Consider the following 22,104-nt stretch of genomic DNA (forward strand, 5'->3'; position numbering starts at 1 on the left):
TTGATCTAATTTATTTGTATATAATTTGTAAATGTATTTTCATTTAAAAATGCTGATATTTGATTTTATAGTTTATTGGCTTCAATACTAATTTAGTATTTAACATTAGATATTTCCTAAGAACAAAAAACTTAATGTTAATCTATTATTAAGCAGGGTTATTTATGAAGCGAACTTAATTATTTTGTAGGCTTTTTGCAAGCTTTTTCGTCTTGGCCCTTTTTCGTTTTCAGTTGTTCCCCCTTTACTGCCTGCGTCCCATCTTCCACTTCCATACCTTCCCCAGAAACCTGCTGCTCCTGCTTTGTCGTCTTATTTGCCGACTTAGAATTCTTTGCCACGACTTGAATTATTTCTAGCAAGTTCTGGCGTTTCTGGGCACCTTGGGCCAAAATCTTCTGCAGCAGCTTTAATTCTTTGGGACTGCTAGGCTCTGTCTCTAGTTGATGTACATATCTGGCTAGTTGCTTCTCGAATTCCTTGGAAGAGGAGCTGTCATCCTTGAGAGCTGATTCGAGTCTCCGAAATTGCTCACTGAGAAGCTTTAATATCTGTGCCCGCCGGAAACTGCGTGTTTTCTTTACATCCAAATGGGAAGCCAAGACAACGGCCAGCGGAGCAATTCCCTGCCATTGACTAGACTGGAAGAGAGCCTCGAAACTAGCCAGCGATAGACGACTACGACGATTGGCTACCCACAGCTCCAGGAATTCAACGAGCAAAGGCCAAACGGCACTATGCTTGGGCTCCCCAGCTGCTGAGCCCTGGCAAACCAGGTAGGCGAAGCATTTATCCCGCCAAATAGCGACCTCTCCCTTTACCTGTCGGTTGGTCGATTGCTTGCTATCCTCTTGATCCTCCTCTGACTTATCCTCTGCAGTCGACATCAGCTGCTCAATGGCCTCTAGAATGGGTGCCGAACCCTGCTTCGCATCAAATTCAATATTCTTAGCGAGCAGCTTTTTGAGCAACTTTAAACTGGCCTCCCGCAAGGATTGCAGTTTGGTGTCGCCACTGCAGTGTCGGTACACCTGAAAAACGCAATACAGCACGTCCAAGATCACCGATTGTGTTGGTTTCTTTGATATAAACAGCTCGAGTAAATCTAAAGCGCGAATGCGGAAGTGCAGCAGTCTAGTGTTATCAATGCGTTCCGATTTGGAGGGTCGCTCTTTCTCCTGGGCTTTGCGCGACTTGGGTCGGAACAACTGAAAAGATCGCTCCAGGGCAGCATTTAAACGCTCACCCTGCTCCTCATCCACATCGTTCCAATCCACGCTACTGGCGCCATCCTCATCGGCGTCGTCTTCGTTGACCAAGGCCTGACGAACGCTCTCGCGAATTTGTGCTAAATGAGAATCCTCATCGTCTTCCTCCTCCTCACTATCATCATCCTCACCGTCTGAATCGTCGCTGGAATCTTCTTCGATTTCGTCATTGCTCTCATCTTCGTCATCGTCTTTCTTGCTTAAGGGATTTTGGTTCATGTTGAGTACTTCAAGAACCTGTTCAAGGTTAGCATGCTCGAGGTGGGGAATCAAAGCAGTGCCCACCAGGTTGACAAACTCACGCCAAAAGTGGCCTGTTTGTAAGAGCAACTGCAGCAGGGCATCTGTAAGCACATCTTGCCATTTAAGTTCCTCGTTAACCTAAATAATAAAAATTACTAAAGATGCTATAGTGGTTTTAATGTGATTTTTTCTTACATTCTTCTTGCTCTTCTCCAGGGCATTTCTTCGGCATATAACCAGATCCTCCAAAACGGTAACGGATAGAGGATTTTTTGTGAACAAAGATAAAGAAACAAACAGGATAAGCGCCTCGAAAGTTTGTGCAACGAAATCAGTTTCTTTACTGGGATTCGCCAGCAATTTTTCCACCCGTTTCCATACTTTCTGCGAGGTCTCATTCCTTGGGAAACGCAATTTGCTCTCCGCACCTGGTTTCCCCAACTCCTTGTTGAGATAACTCAAAGTCTTTTGAAGCAACTGACAAAGAGCTGGCAGACCAGAGCACTTGTGCAGCAGAGAACCCAGAAAGATTTCTTCACAACGCGTCGCACACTGGCGACTGAAAGCGCTGGCTTTGGGGGCCTCACATGGCTTATTATCGGTATCTAAATGGAAGAGGCCAGCGAGGAGCAGGGGACGCAACTGCTTTTGACGCCATTTAGCCTCTTGGTCTAGTTTTGAATGCTGCAGGAGTATTTGCATCTGGTTAAGGCAGTGCACTCGGTTCACTCTATCCTCATCGTCCAAAGAACTCAGAAGATTTCTGTAGTAATCGTAGAGTTTCTGGAGACTCTCTACGCTTAATTGATTGATCAATTGCTGGGTGAAACGTGGCAAACTAATTACCGAATCCAACTGCAGTTTGTGGTGCAGCAATTTTAGCAGAAGCTGCAGTTTGATTTCCTCATTTTGCAACTGCTTCTCAAAACTCAAAACCAAGGCTCCTTCGAATTTGAAACAAATTTCGCGCAGCTCCTTTTGGGACGGTTTTTTTGCCTCACCTGTGTCCCCCTTTGAGGCTGTCAATTCCTGCAGCAAGAATTGCACACATGTGGTCGTAAAAATATCCAAAATGTACTGTTCTTCTGTTTGTTCGACGTTGAGTATTATGTGGGCCAGTACTTGGACCGCACAAGCCTTAGCTGCATTGTTTTTTAAAGGATGATTTGAATCGCTGAACTGCTGCCAGGCAACGAGCATGTCCTTCCCGCCTTTCGTCAGGAATATAGCCAATCTGGCGTAGACACCGTCACTGTGAATGGTAGAACCGGAAAAATAGAGCTCAAAGAGCTGTCCGAATGCCGGTTTTTTTGGCCACAAACTAGCAATGAGCTGCTCCCGTCTCAAAATAGAGGGATAGGTAAGATGAACGGCAAGCAACAGATCGCAGGTGTTAACCTTTAATGCACTCAATGGCTTGTTTAGTTGAGGTTGCAGAAGTGGCCACACGTACTCCTCGAAGATGGCAGCTGGTAGCTATGTAAAGTATATAAGAAAGCATAAGGATAATCCCCTTCGGCGGACCTCAACCACCAACCTGCTTGAAAGAGTCCGCTAGAATATCAGCACACATGGACACCAGGTACTCCCTGCCTTTCAGCTGGGTCGTTAGAATCTGGTAGACTGCTGACACCAGTTTGGCCTCGGCTTTGGCGAACTGCGGAGTCTGCAGGATACAAAAGGCTGTAATCAACTGACCTACGGCGGCCAAGGAGTCCTCCTTGCCCCTCTGCTGGCTGCCAACGGCCAGATCCCGCTTTAGGGTTTCTAGAACCTCCAGAGCATCAATAGCGGGCACGGCGCTAAGAATGCAGAGTATATAACTAGCGGCCAGGGTCACTGCCTTAAGGTCATCTGCTCCTGTAGAACGTATCAAACGCTTAAGCACGTAGCAACTGGTAGCAGTGCGCTGGAGTCAGGGAAATTACACAAATTTGTTAATGGAACTACTCAGGTACCTTGTAGAGCACCCACCTGTTCAACATTCGTGTCCTCCCGCAGCAGCACCACCAGGGAATTAATCATTTTCTGGGTCAGGGGACTGGCCTGGATCTTTTTAAAGACCACGAAAACAGCTTTGTTGATTTGAGATACATTCAGGTGACCATTGCTCGGTGTGTTCTCCTTTTCCTCGGGCTCCGATGGCTTTTCCTTTCTGGACACCTTCAGAATCTTGGCCGGTCTAACCATGTCCACATCCTCCCCAGATTTCAAGGATTGTGGGCGTTTACGTTCCTCCTTAACCTTTGCTTTGATTGTTCCTCCATTGGTTAAGTTTCTATCCGCCTTGGCCTTCATTTTAATTAAGTTTCTATACATAAATTAAGTAAACTTCTTCGTATTAAATTTATAACGTGCTACTTAGTTTGCACGTGTAAGGCGGAAAATCATCGATAACTTTGTCGGAACGTATCGGTTTCTATCGAAAGAGTACATTAATGTACATATATTTACAGTTGGGATATTCTGTAAAATAAAAATATTGCTGCTAAATTGCTTAAAACTTTAGGACTAAGCGAGTAACAGTTTTTGGGACGTAAACATGTTTAATAATTTTGTTATTGCTTAAAATTATTAGTAAGGTTGATGAACTAACATTTAATTTTTTTAAATAAAGAAGGGGTACAGGAATATGTACATATATTTACAGTTGGGATATTCTGTAAAAAAAAAATATTACTGCTAAATTGCTTAAAACTTTAGGACTAAGCGAGTAACAGTTTTTGGGACGTAAACATGTTTAATAATTTTTTTATTGCTTAAAATTATTAGTAAGGTTGATGAACTAACATTTAATTTTTTTAAATAAAGAAGGGCTACAGGAACACTAGTAGAGTTTGGCCAAAATGTATACAACACATAACCAGCCCTTTACTAAAATTCAACGATTTTTGCTGATTCGTTCAACAGCTTAGGGAATACCAAGGAAATAACACGTATATAGTATTAAAATACTAACAAGCGCGAAGTGTGGGTAAAAAGAATATACTGAAAATATGCTCGGAAAATATACGTATAATACATTCCATAACAAATTGTCAAAAGTAAATATCAGGCATTCAGGTAAGCCCAAACTTTGGTGACGTATATCTTTTAATTTTTTAACTGGGATTTAATGTCGCATGTAGGGCTCCACCATTTTAAAGTTTTTCGACGGAAAATCTTAGAGAAACTTCAACTTTTTAACGAGTCAAACGATTTCTATACTCTAAATTAAAAAAAAATCAAAAACCAGTCTGAAAACCAATAGTTAATAGTCAGCTGTTCCATTACTCAGATTAAAATAAATTTATTTTATATTTTGTTTTGAATAATTATAAATCTACCGGTCTAGGGTTCCTAAATTAATAATACATGCAAAAATTGCTATGAGTTATAGTTACATATTTAAGATTTGTGCTCCTTGTTGGTTTTTTTTATAAATGCATCGAGACTTACAAAGTTATTCACTGGCCAAACATAATATGGCGTTGTTTGGTCGGATTGGTATAAGCATACGTGAGTATATCGTTTGAGATGAGTTTGTAAAAGAGGGAGATGTAAATATGTATGGGTATTTTACAACATCTGGAGTATTGTCGGTTGAATATAATAAAAACTATATTGGAGACTAAGATATTTAAGAAACTAAAAATCCAGTAATCATCATTGTCCTTTTGGCTTTCGAGAAACATTCAAAATTAATATTGCACGGTATAATTTGTTAAGTAACCAAAGACCAAAAAAAATCAAAAAATTTAAATTGGAATATAAGAGACTCGCTTATTTTAAGACTGTCACATCATTTTTTCGAGTTGATGTATTTATATTTATATAAGCACGTTTGCTATTTTGTCCAAGTTTCATACGGAGTGGCACAGAAATCTCTTTTGTTGGAACTAGTATTGATGTTTAATGTACCCCCTATAATTATCACTCTTGGCCATTATAACTCTTGACGGCTTATGAGTGTTATACAAAACAAAGGATTCTGAGAGTATGCAACGTTCAGGTGCAATCGTAAGTCCCGAAAAATTCGGGCAGTACCGGATCTCACGCAGACCAACGCGACTTCTGCAGTTCGATTTGGCCTTCAAGAGTCTTGGCCAAATAGATGACCAACAGCTGGATAAGCGCGATGCCCAGAGCATTGCCGGCAATCACGTACAGATTGTGCTCGGCCCAAATCCTCATGACCTCGATACAGCCGCTAGTCCAGATCCGTTTCCTGGCCTCCGGAACCTGAGTCTCTTGGACACCGTAGCCGCACATGATGTTCACCAGTCCTGAGGATATATCGGTTGCATTAATGCAGCAACTGTAGGGCACTCCACACTTTTCCACCGACGGCGAGCTGCAGTTGAAGTACTCATTTTTGCCTGCGAATAGCACATGGAAAGGGCTAATTAAAAAAATATTTTACAATTAGCAACATAAAACGATTTCAGTTAAAGTGGCTTTTCCGTATAAGGCTTTGAAATAGCTCTTTCAATTATAGGGAAGTCTGTTTTTTGTTTTGAGATAAACCTTATCTGTGATTTTGTTGTAAATTTTAATGCGTAGTCAAAAATGAAATATGCGTGTTTGTGCAAACAAAATTACAACATAAGGTTATAAAACTATTTTAGAGGCAATTTCTTAACTTCATGTTTACTTTTGTCTATGAATTAAATTTTTGTTTTGGAAATATTCAGTTTCTCAAAATTATGTTAGGGCTTATCTTACTGAAAGCCTTTACTAGGGGCTATGTTCAAAAATTTAACTTCATGTTAACATTGACATTTTATTTAGAGCCTTGACATTATCATTAACTCACTCCAATCCTGGTAGCCCGAATTACTGAGACCACAGCACTTGAATTCCTGTTGAGCAAAGTCAATGAAGTTCTGCAAGTCCGGATCGTCGCGATACGAGTGGATGATCTTGTCCGTGAACTGTTTCTCCAGAAAGGTGTTCATGTACTGCGGGCAAACGAAGCAAATGATGGCTATTGGCGGAGAGAGAAAATTAGTCAGGTCCCAGTACTGCAACCCACATTTCGCAGCTCCCAAAAGGCAATCACTCACCGATGGCCATCTCCAAGAGGAAGAAGAGCAGCAGGAACACGGAGTACGTCTTCAGCAAGAAGGTGTTCTCCCGCAAAGCGCCCAAACAACCGAAGAAACTCACCAGAAAGATGACCATCCCGGCTAGAATCATAACCAGGGAGATGTTCAGGATCACATCGTAGACGTTTTCTAGTCGCACCGACCCGTTGGCCTCCTCCCATTTATCCATAAAAGCATAGATCCCGATTCCCAGGAGCAAGCCGCCAAATAACCAGAACATGAAATTCAGCATAAAGATCATGTACTTGACGCACTGGCTCACATATGTGAAATGATGCGGATGCATCACCTCGTGCACCTCGATCCCACTATAGCCGCGCCCCCCTGCCACGCCTCCACCACCCATGCCGCCCCCCTGATAACGGTAGTTGCTCATCCTCAGTTTTCTGTATCTTTATCTGTGTTCAACCGATTTCACTTTTTACACTTCACCCGTACGCTCGTTTTACTGCATAGGCAGTGGTATTTACTATTAGTTTGGTTTATCTCGCTTAATAAATATTTTGGTTAATCATTAAGGAAAAGTTGAATGAAATGTGTAATTACAAACAATGAAAACAATCGGATGGTTTCGACTACCGATTATCGATAGCAGGGTGGAACAGCTGGTTCGGGGAACCACTAGACAGCAAAACTGTGCAACAAGTTGACAAAGTAGTTGAGTATTGCTAGATATTTGAGTTTGACAAAGTGTGTTTCAAGGCACAACAAAGACCATATTAAAACCATTCAGGAATGGTTTTAAAAATAATGATTTTTCAACACAACAATAGGTTGTGTTGGTCAGTGTAATACTCCCCCTATCATCCCAAACCGAAAAGTCGTTTCGGCTGACCTTTGGGCCGGTACAACGTCTGGTCTGGGATCGTGGGTTGGTCGTAGCACAATATACATACATATGTACATATGAATCAGCCGATAGAGCCAATGCAAATCTCGAGGAGAGAGGGTCACTATCGGAAATCGGGAATCGATAAGCAGTCGGCGCTGATAGTACGGAATACAAAATACTTAGTTTATTTAATTGCTGTTCGTCGGCTCAGTTGCAATTAGTTTCCACCATGAACTTCCTGCTGCGCTTTGTTGTTTTCTGCCTGGATCCTCTGGGCTTGGGTCGTCGCTTCCTCATCCGTCCGACCTTGAATCTCGCTTGGAACGTCTACGATCGCCTCCGCAGCAAGGCGGATGAGAAAGTAGGCACGGTGCGGGAACTGGTCCTGCGGCTAGGACTCATAGCCTTCGCCGTGGTTCTCATCATCTGGCTGGCGGTCTTCATGTACGCCGCTTTCTACTACGTCTTCATGCCGGCCATATCGCACACACGACCCGTCCACATGCAGTTCAAGTAAGTAAGAATCGGGTTATGGTCCAGATTCTTGCTCCGAAGGTATCATTTTCAGCTAGGCCGACAAACTTTTGAACTAGACATAATTTAATGTTGAAACTGGTAACCTATGTTATCAGGTCCATAAATATACGTGCGATTGATAATTATAACTTTAATAATTTGTTCACTATTGTTATCTGGTTATCGCCTAGTTGTTTAATTCGTTGTTATCCATTCTAGACTTAGCACCCACTTCTATGTACATTTGAAGTACACTGATAATGATTCTATCAAACGTTCTGCAGAACCTGCTTAGAGACCAGTACGCCCTGCACCTTTCCACATGCCCACGTCTCGCTGACGAAGAAGCAACAGCTTCTGATGGTTGGCCAGACTTATAAGGTGATCGTGAACATCGATATGCCGGAATCCCCACAGAATCTGGAACTGGGTATGTTTATGGTGTGCGCCGAGATGAGGGACTACGATTCAATGCTGAGAGGACATTCCTGCCGATCAGCAATGATGCGATATCGGTCGCCACTGATCCGCATGATCTCCACTTGGGCTTTAAGTCCGCTTTATGTGCTTGGTTGGAAGGAGGAATTCCAGCAGGTCCCGGTAGAGATATTTTCGCGGTATTTGGAGGAGCGACAGCATCCCATTACAGATGTCTATGTGGAGATACAGTCGCAAAAGATTCAGTTCTATACGGTGACACTTCATATAGTTGCCGATTTTACCGGTCTGCGGTACATTATGTTCAACTGGCCAGTGTTGTCGGCCATAGTGGGTATGTTGCCTTATACCTACCGAATCCGCCCTAGAAAGTCCCCGCTAATCCTATTTTTATTTTCCAGCCATTAGCACCAATCTATTCTTTATACTGGTCATCTTTCTGCTCAGCTGGTACCACTGGTCCGACGCCAAGTGGTTGCACAGCGTGCAAATCAAATACGCCCGGCTCACGAAGTCGCTGGAACCCGGCCTAATCCTCTCAAAAACGAGCAGCCTTCGGGATGATGATGATTTGTTTGCTTACGGTGATAAGTCTGACATTGCAGACGTGGGTGGAGACACACTGAGCGATGTGGATGCAGATGATTTGGTGTTGGTCAAGAAATCTGGCAGTGTTAAGGATGCTACCCAGGATTCACTGCGTAAGCGTCATTCGAAAAAGACCACTGCGGACCACTAAGATGAGGAGTGGCTGAAATAAAATAGAGACAACCATTCACCACCGAAGCCGAGACCACCGCCCATGCTACGCTTGAGCCAAAGACTAAATAGATTTTAGGACTAAGTTAGTAAACACAGCTGCCAAATGAAGTATTCAGGCCAATTTATGCCTTGAATTATCCCAATTTGTACTTAAAGCAGTCCAATTAGTTCAACATTAATTTATTTAAGTGGTGGATATTTTGTTTATTTAGAAATCATAGGTATTATTGACATTCCTTTTGATAGAGTCGATAGAATCGTCAATTGTATACCCCCAGTTTTCTGAAGCAGCTAAATTGTACACGTTATTTTAGATTTCAACCATTTTATTTTGAAATGTCACAAGCTTATTATTTCTTATTATTGAGGGAGTTAGGAGTTTGAAAATTAAAATTCGTCAGCACAGGTACCACTTTTCTTGTGAGATTTTTCTAACCAACGAAAACGGTTTGTGACGGACCAAAGAACTTAAAGAGCATATTTGAACAAATTTTATAGTTTTCCTGTTAGAACTTAGCATACAGCATTTCAATATTTAGAAAATAATTATTTTCAGGCTTCTGCTTCATTATCGGTCTTATTTTTTTGTGGTTCGGTGGTTTTTCCTCCCTCTACATCCGTTTCAAAATCCTGGGGTTCCGGCTGATCTTGCTCTTCTTCATCATCATTAAAAAGGAGCATGCTGAGCAACGTTAACTGTGTGCTCAGGATATTTCCTACGTTGATTATCCTTTCGCCTCGATCCTTATACGCAGACTGGGCATCGTCACCCGATTCTCGATGGATCACTTGGTAACCGCGTCGTTGCCTCTGCTTCATGGCTTTTTTTGCATCCATTTCATCCAGTTTCCTGTTTACATTCTGCGCCACCGTACGATTATTACGGACGTAATTTCGTCGGCAGCAGGGTAAATTCTGAATACAGCGAAAGAATCCCGAAAACTCGACTCGCAGAAACTCAAAGAAATTAATCCGATGGTCAGTCTCTGAGTCCCTCATGGTCTTGGCAATGGTGAAATAATCGTTGATCAAGGACACAAAAACATTAATCAGAAGCACTATGATGACGAAGGCCAAAACACCGTACAAAAGAATGCCCAACCACTTACCGCCATGGAATAATTCCGATGGCTTTACCTGGGCACTGAAGCCAAAGGAAAAGCACATGCACATCACCATGCTCTTAATAAACCTATTAAAGTTTTTGCTATTATTACCATTTATGGTGACGACGGCGAAGCAGAAGCCCATGAGGAATATAACGATGGCAATGGCCGTGCTGGCCACTGCCGCCCAAGCCAAGTAAAGGGTCCGGGTGAATAGCTCAAAAACACTGGAGAACTGCATTACGCGCCATAGTCTAAGTGTAGTTATGCATATTAAAAAACCAATCGTGATCGTGGTCAACTGGTGCATGCGCGATGGTCGCCGAAAGTCAATAAACTCCATTTTGCTGGCACCCTCGACCTTCTTCATCATATTGGCTACTAAGGCCTCGCGCAGAACCACCAACACCACCACCATTAGATTCACCAAAAAGATAAACAGGTCCAGTTTGTTCCAAATACTTTTTAGCAGTCGCGGTTCGTACCACAGTTTGGTGGCCAGCGTTTGGGAGAACTGAATAAAAACGACCACATATATAAGCAAGGCCAGTAACCCAGTATAGGGCATCTGATCTACGTTCTCCAGGAGTTTGGCGCTTTCCACCTGAACATCCGGCACTAGGCCGCCAAAAGGGGTCTTCTCCACCCGCAAAGTGCAAATGCTAAACAGATTCACATCTACGTTGTACAGAGTAAAGTCGATGAACACCGCCGAGGTGTTTAGGGTCAGCCAGTGATATTCATTAAGGTAGTCCAAAACCTAAGGGCAACGATCTTAACTCATGTTCCAAAGGATTTTCCCCAGTAACCCCCCATTTACTCACCTTCATGCTATTCCCCGTGCTCCGGGCCAGCAGACTGACGTAGCCTGACAGCTCCGGATAACTGTTGAGGTAGCCCACATGATCAAAGTTCATTAGGAGGCCGTCCAGAAACTCGAAGCTCACCGTTATGGGGATCCAGGGCTCATAGATCCGCCAATACTTATCAGCATAGTGCAGTCGACGGTACGGTAATTGCCAATCAGGCATGTAGTACATCTCCGAGAACTCCGGTGCATCCAAGCCGATATCCGGATCAATCACTCGCAGCTGGCGCAATCGAATCACTCCCAAGAGAACCGTTTGCTCCTCATGAACCCAACCAGGTGCAGTTCCAGTACTCGAATTTGAATTAAAAGCTATCACCAGCGTGGATTCAATAAAGTCATACAGCTGGTTCAGAAAGTATACCTCCTTTAGACCCGTGTAATCCGTATGATTGAACATAAAAAGATCCTTGATGATCCTGGTATTATGATAGAGTGTTTCATCTCGCGTAACCAGAACCAAGCACATCAAGCAGAGGAAGTACTGCCCGTAGGTGAAAAGATCATGGGCAATCAACTTGTACTGCTCGTTGAGTTTCCAGTTCCTGTACTGCGATGATATCACCAAATTAGATTTCTGGCTGCCTAGGCGTTGCTTCAGGAAGTCCCTGCGATCGTGTTTATATCCTTCATCGCTCATAGGCGGTACATACATCTTTGGCGGCCAGAATGTCCTGTCTAAGGCAAGGATTACAAACTTGATGGGGTCCCCGATCAGGTACTGGAACATCAGCACTATCACCATGCTGACCAGCATAGTTTTGAATTTGACCACTTCATGTTTGAATCCGGCAAACACCGAGATCATAATCATGCAGGCTATTATTATCCCGACCGTTATCCCAAACATGGCTAAATGCGCTTTTTTCGCGATCATTAGAAGGTTGGGCTCGAAAAAGATGTCCGGACTTTTACTATATTTTTAGAGCTAGATAAAGCAGGTATTGTTCATTTTTCGAATGACGAGTTGTTAAACTTAAAGGCTCACTAGATGAGAGAATAATACTATTATTGTATTGAAAGCATTGTTAGGAAATTTATTGCTCGATATTTTTTGCGAAATTGTTTAGAAAGATAGACAAAACTATATATATTTTAATTTTTTTTTAAATTGTAGCCTGTGCAAACGGTTCGGTGGTAGAGATCTGGAAGAGTAAGTAAAAATGTACCGCAGAACCTATGCATATAGACATGCTGATTAACAAAGAAAAAACTTTAATAAAATAACTCAAACGGATTTATTTTAAATCGAATCTGTTTTCTAGAAATACAGGCAAAATGTACTACATTTATTAAGTATTTATTTTTAAGCCATTTCCGAAGTTCTTTTGTGTTTAGCCGGGTCAACCAGGCTTACAGGCTTACCAGGCGGCGTTGCCAGCACGAGTGGTAGATGGCGTATTAGTAAACGCTAACAGGGCACTGCTGTTGGGCGCTCAAAAATTGCGCATACGCCGAGGGCTTCTCTGTTAGTTAACATTTCTTTGCAGAGTGACCGTTCGGAGTACTTTTGGTATAATTTACAGATAATTCCTCGGTACTACTATATTGTTCAACTTGATTTTTTGCGACCGAATTACCGAATTACAAAATGATGACGAAGGCCTAGCGAGATTGTTCGAGACAGCCAATAAAATTGAAACGAAACGAACGAGCGGAGCAGCAGGTGGCCGTCAGTTGGAGGAGCAGTGGCAACGGAGCAATGACGATGACCGCCTCGGATAAATACACGTACCAGCGGACCGTTTTGTGTTTGGCCCGTGTTCTGGCGGGGATTCAGCCCACTCCGTGGGAAAAGGTACGTTTCTGGGGTGACAGAATTAGCAAGTTTCCTGACAATCGACTTTTCGCACTGACCTTGAGCGGCGGCCATAAAACAGACATGCGTGGGTGCTCAAAGGGCGGGGGTGTGGGTGGTGAGCCTACATTTCGCGAAATCCAAAACACACAAACAAAACTATCCTAATTCGGGGAAGAGTGACAGTGATTTGAAACAAAAACAGTATGCTGCTCTATAATCTGTCACCGTCTCATCATCGGAACTTCAAATATAGCCCTCGAAAAGCTAGTATGAGAAGTGCATGAAAATTGTGTTGATTCAGATGTACTAATTACTACACCTTTGCAGGCATTTATGCTGTTAGGAAGCGTATTAATGCAAACATTTAATTTTAAACATGTATATGTACAAACTCAGCTTTGAATCGGAATAATGTTGACCCCTTAAATAATAAAGTATACAGTATACACTGCTGGTAAAATGGGAAAACTAGTCAGAAATGCATAAGGCTCAGGGTTTTCGTCATAGTTATAAATTTCACTAAAAAATGTTACACCTCACTTGTTTATGGATTCTCTTTGTTCCACAGGTGCAAACCCTGTTCCGGTATTGCCCGCAGGAGAATGCCGCCGGAGTATTCTGCCTGGACACACGGGCCCAGGATGCCGTGATTGCCCTGGGAATCTACTATCTAGAAGGCGGCTGCCAGCATGAGGGACAGATTGTACCCTACTTGCTTCGCCTGTCTAAATGCCTGCCCAAAGCAGTCTGGATTGACGATGCCCGAAGCAACAAAGTCGAACGTAAGTCTCAGTCTGATATAAATGACAAACCTTATCCCCAGATTGGTAATGCAATTATCCATTTACCAGGCATTCGCATTCCCTCGGCGGAGAAGTTTAGCTTCTGCTTGAATACCCTGCTCTCCGATATAGCGGCCAAATGTCCAGATTCCCGCGAGGAGATTATTCTGAATCAAGTAGAAACGTTAAGTGCTCTGGCTAACATAGTAAAGTCCAGCAGGGACAGCAGCTCTGCACCACCTCCCATTATTCTGTGCAAGGCTACGGTGCCCTTGCTCTTTGGACTGGCCCGATCGATGGGTCGCTATGCGAGCAATGATCCTCCCCTGCTGTGCCGCATTTTTCCGCCAGAGCTGCTGCCTATTCAGAAAGGCGGTGGACGCGATGGCACCGGATCGAGCAACAGTGCCAGTGGCACTTGTGTCGGGTCCTTCAGCAGTAGCGAACGCTTGGCAGCCACGCATCAGTTTCGACCCATAATACCGCGTTCCATGTCGGGCAGCTTGGCGCAGGCCCAGAATCAAGGTCACGATGATGCCCGCCAGCGGTACTCGGGCGGAAAGCACAACAAGCCCTCGTTGCACAGCTACTTCTCCGTGCCGTACGACCCACGGACGCACTTCTTCACGCGTTACGGCTCCAGTTTTAACCAGTTCCCCAACATGCGCGTCTGCGAATCGCCTACGAAAGGAGGCCCACGACCCTTGTATCGAGTGCCACCGTTTCCCATCCAGCATCTGCAGACCATATTTGCGGTGTCCAAGAAACTGTTAACCAAGGACACGCTGGAACATTTGGATGAGCAGGCTAGCGACATATTTTCACTGCACCAAATCAAAGGCTATTGCTACAAGAGCTTCTCGGAAACGCTTAACCTGGTTTTGGTTACATTGCTACGTGAATTGCTCCAGCATCAGGTGGACTTGCCGACGCCATTCACCAAGGATGTGCAGGAATTCGTAAAAAGACTGTTCCTGAATGGACAAACGGAGTTGCAGAATAAGCAGCAGGATCAAGAGCGTGAGCGACGTGAGGAAAACGGCATCGCGGTGGTAAACAAGTACAAGGTCAATGTAATGGCCAATGCGGCATGTGTCGATCTACTGGTTTGGGCCATTCGCGATGAAACGGGTAAGCGAAGATCCTTTACATGAAACGAATGATCTCGAATTCCAGCTCAACGCTAAAGCATTAATGCAAATGCAAAATGGCAATCTAAGCAGTTACATATATATATTGCAAAACCTATCGAAAGAGAGAGAGAGGGAAGAAGCTTCGCAACCAGTTAGAGGGAGATGGTAAAAAAACATTTGAAGATTATTAATCTTACGTTAATACTATAATAAAGAAACAAAGGGTAAATTGAGTTGATATTCAATTTAGAAGACATGGCAAATAAATAATTGTAGTTCTTAAAGTTGGTAAAATATGCAATAGTCAAAAAAACGCCTTAGCTACTTAAAAGTATATATTAATATACAAGTTAATCTACATTTTGGTAAGAGATAAATTTATGTACCTATAAAATTGTATTTTGTATTTTAAAGGATGAACACTCTTTTGCTCATTGAAACCATTTTTGTAGTGGTTTTACTTTTGCCCTATTTTTGTAATAATTTATATATTAAAGTGAGACATGATTGTTGATCGGGTATTTGCGAATGTTTTAACCTCTCTCTATCTTCAATACATTTTTAGTTACTTCCTTTAATTTCTTTTAGTTTCTTATAGTTTTTTTTAAATTTTGTTTTTTTGGTGGCCGGAACCCGGAATACGGTTCAGTTGACGTCGACTATAATGTGCCATCCCTGCAGAATGGCTTACAATTTTTATTGAAGAAAGGTCAAGAGCAGTGTAATCTCAACTAGTTTTGATTTTTTTACCCACAAAACTGATAATTAGGGGGAAACCATATGTAAAAATTTGACTTAATGTTTTTAATGAAAAACTACTTTAACATTAATTTTTTATATTTATACATCGTCAATAAATACTTCAGTTGTAATTTTATGTGGGTTCCCCTCTTAAATGGAATACTTTATATTTTGGTTTTGTGGTTTTTTGTTAATTGCCTGGCCAACGTTCGCTGCATGCTGCAACATATCCTCAACCTCCTCATCCTCTTTTTGTTCCTCGTTTCCTTGTTTGAAAACGGCTATATAATATCATTGCAAAGTAATAATTAAAATTTGTAAATCATCCCAAACAGAGGCTGATAAGCTGTGTGGCCGGCTGTCGCAAAAATTGAATTTGGAGCTCAGCCACAAGATCGTGATGGATCACATGCCGCTGCTAATGGTTTGTCTAGAAGGTCTCGGTAAACTGGCCCACAAGTTTCCCAACATTGCTGGCACCTCAATTTCATATCTGCGTGATTTCCTTGTGGCACCCAGTCCAATTCTGGGCAAGCTCCATGACCATGCCATGCAATCTTTGGCTCAGCAAAAGAAGGAGAAGGAGCTGACGCCATTTAAGATTGCGGTGCAGCACTCAGATTCACGGACGGCGGTCGTAATTTACGGAGATAACCAAAAACCGCCGAGCATCGGAACTGGAAGGAGTGGTCATGCTGCTTTTGAATCTCTGCGCGATGCGGCCATCGAGAATTTGTCGATCGCTTTGAGAGCTGCCCACACCCTGGACCAGTTTTGTGTCCCAGCTTTGGTCGCAAACGTATCAAACCGGCTGTTCACCGCCGAAAAGTCTGGCAGGTAGGTATATATTACGCACTGTACAATAATGTGTAACTTAACACACCCCATCTTTTAGTGAATCGCAAGGTGAATGCCACAAATCCAACCTGGTTAGCCTCAACATCATTGTGATGTTGGGTCATGTGGCCGTAGCGCTAAAGGACACCTCGAAAACCACCCAAAACATTCTGCAGTTCTTTATCCAGCGTTTTTGTAAGGTACCTTCAGAACAGAACGCCTTGATAGTGGATCAACTGGGCTGTATGATCATTTCGCAGTGCGAAACCCATGTCTTCGATGAGATCATGAAGATGTTCTCCCGCGTCACAGTGCAATCGGCTTCGTTGGCCTACACATCTGATCCGGAACACAGAAAGCAATTCCATCACGTCTCGGATGCGGTGGTCAATGCGTTGGGCAATATAGCGGCCAATATCCAAGGTGATGCCGAGATGCTAGAGCTGCTGGGCAAGCTGCTGGAGCTGTTCGTGCAGATCGGCTTGGATGGCGAGCGCAGCTACGACAATACACCGGGAGCCCAGAAGGCCAGCTCACGTGCTGGCAATCTGGGCATGCTGATACCGGTGATTGCGGTATTGGTGCGCCGCTTGCCGCCGATCAAGAACCCGCGCCAACGCCTGCACAAGCTCTTCAAGGACTTTTGGGCCTACTGTGTGGTGATGGGCTTCACAAATGCCCGACTTTGGCCAGCAGATTGGTATCAAGGTGTCCAGCAAATAGCGGCCAAGTCGCCGCTACTCATTTCGCAGACCGCTCACAAATCAGATATGAGAGAACTCAATTACACGCTGGCTATAAAAAGCGATTCGGTCAACGAGCTGCGCAGCCAGATCCTGGTGCTTCTGGAGCACTCTTCAGACAATGTAGCCACGGCGATCAATAAGCTTTCCTTTGCGCAATGCACCTATCTCTTGAGTGTTTATTGGTTAGAGATGCTGCGCGTGGAGAATGCGGATGAGCCGAGCCTGGAGCCGATCATGAGCTACCTCTGCGACACGGCGCTTCAAAGGGACAAAACGGGCATCTGGCAGTGCGTCAAGTGGTAGGATTACTGGATTTATTAATAGGAAGGGTACAGCTTTCTAATCTCTCTCTTTATTCTCTCATTGTTACCTGTAGCGTTGCCGACCAGGTCTTCGAGAAATTTCGCAATGTTCTATACGCTCATGACGAGATCCGTGAGAAGGTGCTGGAATCGCAAGCAACCCTGCTGCTGGTCTACTTCAACCACATCCACAAACCCATCCAGGTTGTGGCCGATCAGTATCTATCCTTTCTAGTCGATCGTTTTCCTCATCTGCTTTGGAATCGCCGGGTGTTGTGGTGCATGCTAGACATCCTCCAACTTCTGGCGTACTCCCTCAGCTTGGATCCCAACGAGGAAACACCCACGTTGCGGGTGGTTTCCACTCCTTACACCCTGCAGCTGATGGACTCGCTTCCGGCGAGGGAGCTGCGCCTAAAGGACTTTGCCGATCGGTGTCAGGGAATCGTTAATGAGGCCATGAAGTGGGCGCCACGATCCACACGGTCGCATCTACAGGAGTATCCAAATCAGATTCCAACGCCTGTTCTAGCCCACCACAGTGGATTGGCCCTGGCATTCGACTCCGTGGTCAGCAGCAGTGCCTTGCACACGGGAACTACGAGTAAAAGACCGAGTTGCGTTAACTCAGATACGCCAAGATTCGTATCAGTTTTATGCCTGCGGAGCAAATACGCCGGAGAGATAAGCGGCCTGTTGTCCGTACTTAGTGAGAAGGATAAAGCAGGACTAGCGGATCGACTGGTCAGTGATGTCTGGGAGGCTTGTGCGGAGAAGAGCGATGCCCGTCATCGTGGAGCTCTTTGGCGGGCCACTGCCTATCTGATCATCTGCTCGGAGATTGACAGGAAACTTTTGCATGCCGTGGCCAGCTCGCAACTAGAATTGTTCACCGAATCGGCGATGGAGACCGCCGTTGAATGTTGGCAATGGGTACTAACTGCCCGGCAGGATCTGGAGCTGTGCTTTATCCAAGAGATGGTCAGCGCCTGGCAGACAACATTTGAGAAGCGTATGGGCTTGTTTGCCTGGGAAACGGAGGTTACAAATCCCCTTGCCGCCTACGAAGGCTGTAAGTTGGTTAGCAAGCCCATACTGATCGGTCCACATCTAATTTGGCTGCAATTGCTCTCGGAAATGGTGGACACGGCTAAGTATTGCAATCGGGATAAGGTTGAAATGTTCTGTCTTCTTCTGCATCGATGTCTTCCTATACTGAAGAGTAGCAAGCAGAATCGTCAGGTGTCCACGGTGGGCTGTCGCTTTAAGCTGCTGCAGTGCGGATTATCGCTGCTGCAGGGCAATACCATACCTAAATCTCTGGCAAGGAATATTCTCCGGGAGCGGATATACTCCAATGCATTGGACTACTTCTGCGGACCCCCCACGTGCCCGAATCAAAGCAGGGAGCAATTGCTGGAGGATATTATGATACTGCTGAAATTTTGGCAGACGATGCGCAGTGAAAAAAAGCATCTGGTCACTTCCGAAGTGGGTGACTATGATTTGACGAATGCCTCTGTGAGCTCCACACAGATGCTGGCTGTGAGAAATAATCCGGAGACGGCTTCCCTGATCAGTGGCAGTGGCTTGGTCAATGACTACACGCGCTCTATGAGTGCCAGTGGAAATGCGGTGGGAATGGGTGCGGCAGGTGGTGGGAGCAGCAGTGGTTGGTACAACACCATTCCACACTCTACGTCCACCTTATCCAAGCGATCGAATCGTTCCAAACGGCTACAATATCAAAAGGATTCGTATGACAAGGACTACATGAAGAAACGAAATTTGATCCTCGAGCTGCTGGCCGTAGAGCTTGAGTTTCTCATCACCTGGTATAATCCCAATTGTCTGCCAGACCTAATAGTGCCAGGTGAGCCACGCACAAAATCTAGGCTAATGATTTGCTACAAATCGTATTATGTTTTTAATATATTACTCATATTCCACGGGCCATCCTACATACCAAGCTCTAACCGCTTGCTCAATTCTCTTTTCAGGCGAGGAACAGATCACTGAGTGGCGCAACCGGCCATACAAGCCAAACGTTTGGCGGGATTATGCCCGTCTCGCCTGGTGCTACAACCCGGCACTGGCTGTCTTCCTACCGCAGCGGATCAAAAATGCAGAGATTATCGACGAGGAGGTGTCACGACTAGTCTGCTCCGATCCCATAGCTGTGTGCCACATCCCCGAAGCGCTGAAGTACTTGTGCACCACTAAGAATTTACTGCAGGAGAGTCCAGATCTAGTGTACATCCTATCTTGGTCGCCAGTGACGCCGATCCATGCGCTAGCTTACTTTTCGCGGCAATATCCATCTCATCCGCTGACCGCTCAGTATGCTGTGAAGACCCTCTCCTCGTATCCGGCGGAATCGGTGCTGCCGTATATTCCGCAATTGGTTCAAGCACTCCGACACGACACCATGGGCTATGTGGTGGAGTTCATTAAGAATATCTCTCGGAGGTCGCAGATTGTAGCGCATCAGTTGATCTGGAACATGCAGACGAATATGTACATGGACGAAGATCAGCAACACAAGGATCCCAATCTGTATGAGGCCCTCGATCAGCTATCGCAAAGTATAATCGCTTCATTTTCGGGCGCCGCCAAGAGATTCTACGAGCGGGAATTCGATTTCTTTGGCAAGATAACAGCTGTCTCCGGTGAGATTCGGTCGTTTGCCAAGGGCATTGAGCGGAAGAACGCGTGTTTGGCGGCGCTTACCAGGATCAAGGTGCAGGGCGGGTGCTATCTGCCCTCCAACCCAGAGGCCATGGTGCTGGATATCGACTACAGCAGCGGCACGCCCATGCAGAGTGCGGCTAAAGCGCCGTATTTGGCCAGGTTCAGAGTATATCGATGCGGCATCACAGAATTGGAGACGCGGGCCATGGAGGTGTCCAATAATCCGGTAGCGATGATCCTAGTCCATATTTAAAGCACTTATAAATCCGTACTTTATTAACAGAATTCTCAGGAGGACGCCAAGATGACGCTGGGCGTGGAGTCCTGGCAGGCTGCAATTTTTAAGGTGGGCGACGATGTGCGTCAGGACATGTTGGCCCTTCAGGTGATCACCATCTTTAAGAGCATCTTCCAACAGGTGGGACTCGATCTTTTCTTGTTTCCCTACCGCGTTGTGGCCACCGCTCCAGGGGTGAGTTTTCGACTCAGTTCGTTCTTAATCCAAACGAATTTGAATTAACTTTAAAACTATTCCAGTGCGGTGTGATTGAGTGCGTGCCGAATGCCAAGTCTAGGGATCAACTCGGTCGACAGACCGACAGTGGACTGTCAGAGTATTTCCAGCATCAGTATGGCGACGAGAGCTCCAAGGAGTTCCAGGCAGCGCGGGCCAACTTTGTGAAATCGATGGCAGCCTACTCGTTAATAGGTTATCTGCTGCAGATTAAAGATCGTCACAACGGTAACATCATGATCGACAAGGATGGTCACATAATACACATAGGTAAGCCATGGCCATTCTTCCATTTATGGCCATTTTGGTTATTTATTCGTTTGAATACGAAAACAGTTATTCTGATGAAACAAATTTGTGTTTAAATTTTATTAACGTTAAAAAAATAGATAGATGTCATATAAAAAATACAAAACCAGATCAAATAATAATAATTTAAGCACCTTCCCAATTGCATTGCAGATTTTGGCTTTATGTTCGAGTCCTCGCCAGGTGGTAACATCGGCTTCGAACCCGATATGAAGTTGACCGACGAGATGGTCATGATTATGGGCGGCAAGATGGACTCACCGGCCTTCAAGTGGTTCTGTGAGCTGTGCGTCCAGGCCTTCCTCGCCGTTCGGCCTTACCAGGATGCGATTGTTTCCCTGGTATCCCTGATGCTAGACACTGGGCTGCCATGTTTCCGTGGACAAACGATTAACCTGCTCAAGCAGCGATTCGTGGCTACCAAGAATAACAAGGAGGCAGCCGCCCACATGCTGGCTGTCATCCGAAACTCGTACCAGAACTTCCGCACGCGTACCTACGACATGATCCAGTACTACCAGAACCAGATACCCTACTAAAAATCTAAAACCCAAATACAAGCGCCTCATGTTCGTTGTTGTTGGCCAAAAGACACTTAAAAATACACAAAACTCCAAACATTAACCTACAAACAGAAAATACCCCTGCCCTATCCGTATTATTAATGTTTTGTCGCCGCACCCGTATTTGTATTCCTTAACTCGCATTTTTTAAAGTGTGTTTCTTTCTGTTTCGCGTACTTATAAGATGTTGAACTTTTTCCAAGATTTTACGACGCATATGCATTATTCGTTATACAATATTTATAAATATTAAATCAATTATAGGGCAATATGTTATATAATGGTAAGCTGTGTTATTTAATGGGAAATGGATGTCTGGTGGTTCCATTAAACTTTTAGTTTTTTCTTGAGACTCCTATTAAGAATTGAATTAGCTTTCCTAACTTTGGTTGAATTTTGTTATAAAATATAAGAAAATAAATAATTTTCTCAACATTAATTGTTATATTGGTCTGGAACTGCAGTACAAAAGTCCGTATTGATTAAAAAATATGTGTAAAAACCTCAAATTTTGTTTAAACGTTCGCGCCAATGTACCACCTTGTGAGTGGCCCAGCTCACAACA

The 22,104-nt window shown here is 44.3% G+C and overlaps 5 protein-coding genes across 6 annotated transcripts; 2 read left to right on the forward strand and 3 right to left on the reverse strand.

Annotated features, from left to right (window-relative positions):
• Nucleotides 1-58: 58 nt before the first annotated feature.
• Mybbp1A (MYB binding protein 1a) lies at nucleotides 59-3,906 on the reverse strand. Its single transcript, XM_017081398.4, has 4 exons — nucleotides 3,486-3,906; nucleotides 3,049-3,420; nucleotides 1,707-2,987; nucleotides 59-1,649 (listed from the first exon to the last, which is right to left on the reverse strand). Exons 1-4 carry the CDS (start codon nucleotides 3,828-3,830, stop codon nucleotides 180-182), a joined length of 3,468 nt encoding a protein of 1,155 aa, XP_016936887.2. The 5' UTR covers nucleotides 3,831-3,906; the 3' UTR covers nucleotides 59-179.
• Nucleotides 3,907-4,775: 869 nt separating this feature from the next.
• Nucleotides 4,776-7,185, reverse strand: Tsp3A (Tetraspanin 3A). The gene is made up of 3 exons (XM_017081405.4): nucleotides 6,557-7,185; nucleotides 6,307-6,477; nucleotides 4,776-5,869 (listed from the first exon to the last, which is right to left on the reverse strand). Exons 1-3 carry the CDS (start codon nucleotides 6,972-6,974, stop codon nucleotides 5,544-5,546), a joined length of 915 nt encoding a protein of 304 aa, XP_016936894.3. The 5' UTR covers nucleotides 6,975-7,185; the 3' UTR covers nucleotides 4,776-5,543.
• Nucleotides 7,186-7,295: 110 nt separating this feature from the next.
• Nucleotides 7,296-9,714, forward strand: Seipin (lipid droplet biogenesis associated protein seipin). The gene is made up of 3 exons (XM_017081404.4): nucleotides 7,296-7,943; nucleotides 8,231-8,718; nucleotides 8,786-9,714. The coding sequence occupies exons 1-3, from the start codon at nucleotides 7,660-7,662 to the stop codon at nucleotides 9,121-9,123; spliced, it is 1,110 nt and encodes a 369-aa protein (XP_016936893.2). The 5' UTR covers nucleotides 7,296-7,659; the 3' UTR covers nucleotides 9,124-9,714.
• On the reverse strand, nucleotides 9,369-12,095 carry brv3 (brivido-3). The gene is made up of 2 exons (XM_017081399.4): nucleotides 11,077-12,095; nucleotides 9,369-11,012 (listed from the first exon to the last, which is right to left on the reverse strand). Exons 1-2 carry the CDS (start codon nucleotides 11,995-11,997, stop codon nucleotides 9,699-9,701), a joined length of 2,235 nt encoding a protein of 744 aa, XP_016936888.1. The 5' UTR covers nucleotides 11,998-12,095; the 3' UTR covers nucleotides 9,369-9,698.
• Nucleotides 12,096-12,653: 558 nt separating this feature from the next.
• Pi4KIIIalpha (phosphatidylinositol 4-kinase III alpha) lies at nucleotides 12,654-21,820 on the forward strand. Of its 2 annotated transcripts, XM_017081340.4 has the most exons (11): nucleotides 12,654-12,918; nucleotides 13,490-13,703; nucleotides 13,773-14,834; nucleotides 15,486-15,545; nucleotides 15,913-16,414; nucleotides 16,473-17,459; nucleotides 17,537-19,335; nucleotides 19,463-20,379; nucleotides 20,437-20,625; nucleotides 20,691-20,937; nucleotides 21,130-21,820. In XM_017081340.4, exons 1-11 carry the CDS (start codon nucleotides 12,823-12,825, stop codon nucleotides 21,513-21,515), a joined length of 6,459 nt encoding a protein of 2,152 aa, XP_016936829.1. In that variant the 5' UTR covers nucleotides 12,654-12,822; the 3' UTR covers nucleotides 21,516-21,820. The 2 variants fall into 2 exon arrangements, with proteins under 2 accessions (XP_016936829.1, XP_016936831.1); XM_017081342.4 differs by lacking the exon at nucleotides 15,486-15,545.
• Nucleotides 21,821-22,104: the final 284 nt, after the last annotated feature.

This window comes from Drosophila suzukii, chromosome X, assembly GCF_043229965.1.
Source record: "Drosophila suzukii chromosome X, CBGP_Dsuzu_IsoJpt1.0, whole genome shotgun sequence".
NCBI lineage: Eukaryota > Metazoa > Arthropoda > Insecta > Diptera > Drosophilidae > Drosophila > Drosophila suzukii.

Bases quoted from the DNA above. Each gene is read 5' to 3' on its own strand.
- Mybbp1A (XM_017081398.4), bottom strand. From the start codon at position 3,830: ATGTATAGAAACTTAATTAAAATGAAGGCCAAGGCGGATAGAAACTTA. The intron at 2,988-3,048 runs GTTGGTGGTTGA...TACTTTACATAG, and splicing joins TAGCGGACTCTTTCAAGCAG to CTACCAGCTGCCATCTTCGA. The intron at 1,650-1,706 runs GTAAGAAAAAAT...TTTATTATTTAG, and splicing joins TGGAGAAGAGCAAGAAGAAT to GTTAACGAGGAACTTAAATG.
- Tsp3A (XM_017081405.4), bottom strand. From the start codon at position 6,974: ATGAGCAACTACCGTTATCAGGGGGGCGGCATGGGTGGTGGAGGCGTG. The intron at 6,478-6,556 runs GTGAGTGATTGC...CTCCGCCAATAG, and splicing joins CCTCTTGGAGATGGCCATCG to CCATCATTTGCTTCGTTTGC. The intron at 5,870-6,306 runs GTGAGTTAATGA...TGCTATTCGCAG, and splicing joins TTCGGGCTACCAGGATTGGA to GCAAAAATGAGTACTTCAAC.
- Seipin (XM_017081404.4), top strand. From the start codon at position 7,660: ATGAACTTCCTGCTGCGCTTTGTTGTTTTCTGCCTGGATCCTCTGGGC. The intron at 7,944-8,230 runs GTAAGTAAGAAT...AACGTTCTGCAG, and splicing joins CCCGTCCACATGCAGTTCAA to AACCTGCTTAGAGACCAGTA. The intron at 8,719-8,785 runs GTATGTTGCCTT...TTTATTTTCCAG, and splicing joins AGTGTTGTCGGCCATAGTGG to CCATTAGCACCAATCTATTC.
- brv3 (XM_017081399.4), bottom strand. From the start codon at position 11,997: ATGATCGCGAAAAAAGCGCATTTAGCCATGTTTGGGATAACGGTCGGG. The intron at 11,013-11,076 runs GTGAGTAAATGG...CGTTGCCCTTAG, and splicing joins GCACGGGGAATAGCATGAAG to GTTTTGGACTACCTTAATGA.
- Pi4KIIIalpha (XM_017081340.4), top strand. From the start codon at position 12,823: ATGACGATGACCGCCTCGGATAAATACACGTACCAGCGGACCGTTTTG. The intron at 15,546-15,912 runs GTCAAGAGCAGT...CATCCCAAACAG, and splicing joins ACAATTTTTATTGAAGAAAG to AGGCTGATAAGCTGTGTGGC. The intron at 16,415-16,472 runs GTAGGTATATAT...CCCATCTTTTAG, and splicing joins ACCGCCGAAAAGTCTGGCAG to TGAATCGCAAGGTGAATGCC.